This window comes from Echinops telfairi, unplaced genomic scaffold (assembly GCF_000313985.2).
Source record: "Echinops telfairi isolate 266 unplaced genomic scaffold, ASM31398v2 ScPeMD7_7453;HRSCAF=8491, whole genome shotgun sequence".
NCBI lineage: Eukaryota > Metazoa > Chordata > Mammalia > Afrosoricida > Tenrecidae > Echinops > Echinops telfairi.
The window spans coordinates 1,478,955-1,484,748 of record NW_022111353.1 but is presented as its reverse complement, the minus strand read 5'-3'; the positions used below and the strand labels follow the sequence as shown (position 1 = coordinate 1,484,748).

Sequence of the window (5,794 nt, the reverse complement as noted above, 5' to 3'; positions counted from 1 at the left end):
TGGGGTCCTGGTAGTTGGGGGGAGGAAGCGTTTAAGAACTAGAGGAAGGTTGTATGTAGCTCCCTGTGATCAATTCCCCCTTTCTATACCCCCCTTCCCTCCTGGTATCGCCACTGTCACCCCTGGTCCTGAGTGGTTCCTCTGTCCTAGATTCCCTGCGTTTCCAATTCCCATCTGTACCACTGTGTATCATCTGGTCTAGCCAGATCTGCTTTATATTTTTAATTGATTTTGCAGTGAAGAACTTTTAATGATAGATGTCCCATGTTTGGACATGGGCACAACTTCAGTGCATTTGATAGACTCCATATTATAGACACACTTCTGGTCCTAGAAACTTTTTTTTTTTGCTTGAAAGTCTGTGAAGCACATCTTTAATGAGACATGATCACTAGTTAATCTCAACAGAAATAGATTGCACAGGAAACTCCATGTAATTCTTCATTTTGACCCCAAAGTATTTACTTTGCAGTGAACATATTGACCTATAGAGATTACCATTATTTGTTGGGAGTTCCAAAATCTAAATGACAATTTATAATACTTCTCAATAATTTTGCTGGTGAACACCAATAAGCTAAAATTGCCAGTAATGAGACGTGATCATTATCTCAGCTCTACAGAAATACATTGCATAGGAAACTCCATGTAATTCGAGTTCTCTGCTCGTGCCAGAGGAACACCATCGCCTCACCTCCTGTGGCCAAAGGAAGATTAATAGGGCCTTATTTTCTTCTCTCCACAGACCAGGTTTTACAGAGCATGCCTGACTGACAGACATCGCGGAGACTTCTGCTTAGAGGCTCCTCACATTGACAAGGTCTGCCTAAGTTTAGGGTGGGGAGGTTCCTGGATGTGCTCTGGTGAATAATTTTGGACTACAGAAGGGAACTTTTCTGAATCATGGAAAGACAATAAATCACAGCGCTTTAGCACATAGGATAAAGCCCATTATCATTTGATTCATAAAAACTGAAATTTAAAAGTTAGCAGAAGATGTAAAATATTTAAATGAAAATTAGGAATCCACACAAGAAAGTTGTAAACTGTTTACATTATGGAAACCTTGTGTGGAGTCCAAATCTCATCTCCCCAGCAATATTTTTCTTTGTGTGGTGATCAAAGACCACATGTTGAATGAATGAACCATGGGATGGCATCATTTAATATTTCTTCTATTTTTATGGTTCATTGACCTTAAGAGAGATTTACAAGATATGTGAGGTCCTTTATACACTAGATATCACAGATAGATTGCTTAAACATGATAGAAAATAGGGGGAGGAAAATGAGATATCAAGATATTGCAATGTCAGAAAACATTTTTCATAAAGTAATCATTTAAAATGGCCCATGACATACGTATAACACAGGCAACAGAAAAATGGATAAAGAGTGACAGTGGTCGGGGTAAGACATAAAAAAGTAATAATTTATAAATTATCAAGGGTTAATGAGTGAGGGAGGATGGGGGATGGGGGGCGGGCGGATGAGGAGCTGATACCAAGGGCTCAAGTAGAAAGAAAATGTCTTGAAAATGATGATGGCAACAGATGTACAAATGTGCTTAACGCAATTGATGCATGTATGGATTGTGATAAGAGTTGTATGAGCCCCCAATAAAATATGTTTTTTAAGTGCCCGCAATAAAGTGATTTTTTTTAATGCTCCATTTCGGTCTTCTCTGTCTCCAATAAGGCAGCCCTCTTGCTCTTGCTGCATGCTTGTGTTTGAGGGACGCTCCCTGCTTCAGATTTACCATCAGCATGAATCAAGAAAAGTTAGGCAAACTTCAGGCTCAGGTCCAGATAGGGGACAAAGGTACAGATCACAGAAGTATGAAGGTGATACATAGAACAGGTACAGTTGATGACAAAAAGCTTCAGAGATCTCTTTTAAAATTGTCTGTGAATAATATATCTGGTATTGAGGAGATAAACATGATTAAAGGGGATGGAACACCATTCATTTCATTTCAACTATCTCAAGGTACAAGCTCCCCTCTCTGCTAACACGTGTTATTACTGGTCATGCAGAAGCCAAACCATCCACAGAAATGGTTCCTGAAATATTAAGTCAGCTTGTTGCTGACAGCTTTACAAGTCCAAGGAAATGAGCTGAACACTTCCCAAGGCAAGTGTTGGATAACAAAACCCCAAAGACCGAAGACATTGATGAGGAAGATGATGATGTTCCAGATCTTGTAGAAAATTTTGATGGGGCATTGAAGAATGAGGCTAACTAAAATCCTTCCTGCTCTTTGGAAGTTGGCATGGACTAGATTTCACAGCTCAGCTATGTGGTTCACAAGTTTTACAGCCAGGGAGAACATCACCTGTTCCTAGTTCAGTAATATAAATATTTTGGATATTAATGATGCTGCTTGTTCAGCATTTTTGGTCGTTTAATTTGCATTTTGCACTTCCTCCCAGGATCTAATATTTTGGCCAACTGCAAAGCATCACTGCAGTGTGAGGGTGCTTGGGGGTTTTGATTCTTGATTTTGTTTGTTTTTGTTTGGGAATTCTGTGAGTGTGTGTATATATGTGTGTGGGTATGTATATGTGTGTACAGTGGAAAGCAAATTGGAAACACTTTTATTGATCATCCTTCTTTGCTCTATGGTAATTGTTCTAAACAAGTATTTTCTTCACCCTTTTTACTCACATGCTTTCGTTAAAATATGTAGCTTAAAAAATATGTAGATAAAACTTCACTGGTTTAAATACAAGCTGTGTTTTAAAAATATGCACACATATAACCACAGTGGCTGCATGTTCTAGTTCATCTTGCCTCATATTCAATATCTCGCTGAGTATTCTATTTTTGAATCTCTACAAATTTGGCCCATTCAAATAATATTGCATTTTTGCTTTAAATTTTATTTAATCCAATTATGATAAACATCGATTGATATGCTTATTAGTCCGCTTATTTTTGCTAAAATACACTATAGACTATTTATTAGAATATACTACAATGTACTAGAAAATATATGGCCTGTCACTTTTCTGAGAGAAACTTACAATGTTTCAGCTTGCTTTGTAGGATATAATAGGTTAAGGGTAGTGATTTTTGGTATATTATTAATATATAATGTGATCCTTTTTAAGTAAATTTAGAGATATACATGAATTAAGAATTAATTTCTCATACATGAAACTGAATTATAAAATTGCAATAACAGAGTGTGGTGAGTTATATAAATTGATGGGAAGATTATTAGAAAATAATACCCAAGACACTACATAATAAACAGTTATAAGGACGAACTGAATGGAACATTGAGTGTCTACAAATGATTTAGGGTCAACATGTCTCATTATAGTCCTGATGGCATAGTGGTTGCAGGTTAGGCTGCTTTCCACAAGGTCTTCAGTTTAAAAACACCACATGCTCCACAGGACAAAAATGGGAATTTCTGTTCCTGTAAAGAGTTCGTTACAGTCTCAGAAACAGTAGAGCAGTTCTACCCTTTCTTATGCGGTCACCTTAAGTTGGCATCGACTTGAAGGTAGTGAGAGAGTGAGCTATATCCCATTAATAAATTTGCATCCATTTCCTTGCCTTTACTTAAAATGACGGCATAAGAATGAGCCAATGTCATCTGAAGTAGTTCAACATACCTATTAATATTTAAAGCTGCTTCGTACATACAATGATAGACCAGTAATTATTACTTTATACATTAGCATCACGGAACAAGTGGATTCAACTGATAAATAGCACGTTCTTCCTATGCATGTCCATCTTCTCTTGCAGTCAGCATTTCCCTTGAAAGGAGAGAAAAAGTATGACTAATTTCACTACAATGAGTGGATTTCTTCTCGTGACTTTTCCTGGCAACCCTGAGATAGAATTCTTACAGGCTTCTCTTTTTTTAGTCTTCTACTTGGTGGCTTTAATTGGCAATAAGCTCATTATCACTGCGACTTCAATAGATTGTAGTCTCCACTCACCTATGTATTTCTTCCTGAGGCACCTGTCCTTTTTTGGATCTGTGCTACATTACGACGACTGTACCAAGATCCATTTGTCATTCTTTCATGCACAGTGGCACTATTTCTCTCTGGGAGTGTATACTGCAGTGTTTTGTCTTCACAGTCTTTTGTTCTACTGAGATGGCCAGGCTCACAGTGATGTCCTATGACCGCTATGTGGCCATCTGATTTCCACTGCGCTATGAAATCATCATGGATGCCAGCACCTGTGTTCACGGAGTCTTAGCTGCCTGGACCAGTGGGCTCATCTCTGGGGTCATGCATACAGCTGCTACTTTCTCCAACCACTTCTGTGGTCCCAATGTCATTCACCAGTTCTTCTGCAATATCCCCCAACTCCTGAAGCTCTCTTGTTCCAATGACTACATCCCAGAGCTTGGGCTCTCTGCCTTCCTGTCCGTGGTGGCATTTCTTTGTTCCATCTCTATGGGACTCTCCTACACACATATATTCTCTACTGTGCTCAGAATGCCATCTGCTGAGGGTAGAGCAAAAGCTGTTTCAACTTGCCTAACCCATCTCTGTGTGGTCATATGATGAAACATACAACTTTAATCTAGTTCCTAAATGCTTCTTCCCCTCCCCCCCTCCCACTATTGTGATCCCAGTTTTACCTTACAACTCTGGCTAGACCAGAGTATATATATTGGTACACCAGTGTTAAGAGTAGCTATATGGGAAGGGTGGAGGGAAGGTGGGGTGGAAAGGGGGAACCGATTACAGAGATCTACATATTACTTCCTCCCTGGCGGTTGGACAACAAAAAAGTGGATGAACGGAGACATCGGACAGTGTAAGATATAACAAAATAATAATTTATAAATTATCAAGGGTCCATGAGGGAGGGGAGAACGGGATGGGGGGGGGATGAGGAGCTGATGCCAAGGGCTAAAGTGCAGAGCAAATGTTTTGAGAACGATGAGGGCAACGAAGGTACAAATGTGCTTTACCCAACTGATGTATGTATGGGTCGTGATAAAAGTTGTATGAGCCCCCAATAAAACATTAAAAAATAATAATAATAAATAAAATTAGCTGGTAGAGGTAAAATGAATTCACAAGTAGCTATATAATAATTATATTATAGAATAATCCAGGCTGAAAATATTTAAAACTCACTATAAGACAAGAATTATTAAAATAATACTGATTTTATTCTAGAAGGTTTATTGTTTTATTTTTCACATTTAGGTATAATCCATAGAAAGTAGCATTTGTGTATACTATGAGGTGGATTGCATTAGTCACTTTATTCAAATAGATATACAATTATCCCTGACCAATTAATTGAAAAATGAATGTTTTTCATCATAAATCAAATGACTGTTTTGATTTTTTTCTACTTTTATGTGTTCATGTTGATGATCATGTTTATGATAGAAAGTTTTATAATTACTTTAAATTTATAGTCATTTTATATATGGTAATCTCAACGTCCTAATACAATTTTGCTCTGTTTTGCAGGTTTTCTGAGCTACTCTAAATCTGTTTTATAACTATATAATTTTTTCTAATCATTTTACTGTGGATTTATACAACTCTTATCACAATCCATACCTACATCCATTGTGTCAAGCACGTTTGCACATTTGTTGCCATCATCATTCTCAAAACATTTTCTTTCTACTTGCGCCCTTGGGATCAGCTCTTCATTTTTCCCCTCCCTCCCCACTCCACATCCCTCTGGAACCCTTGATAATTCAAAAATTATTATTGCTTTGTCATGTCTTACACTGTCCAATGTCTCCTTTCACCCACTTTTCTGTTGTCCATCCCCCAATCAGGAGGTTATG

General features: G+C 37.8%; 1 protein-coding gene and 1 pseudogene across 1 annotated transcript; both read left to right on the top strand.

Moving 5' to 3' along the window:
- Positions 1 to 1,760: 1,760 nt before the first annotated feature.
- LOC101640251 lies at positions 1,761 to 2,245 on the top strand (annotated as a pseudogene).
- A 1,493-nt stretch (positions 2,246 to 3,738) lies between these two features.
- Positions 3,739 to 4,538, top strand: LOC105979895 (olfactory receptor 14J1). The gene is given in 3 exon segments (XM_013008487.2): positions 3,739 to 3,780; positions 3,782 to 3,988; positions 3,990 to 4,538. Coding segments are annotated over 3 exon segments (798 nt in total).
- Positions 4,539 to 5,794: the final 1,256 nt, after the last annotated feature.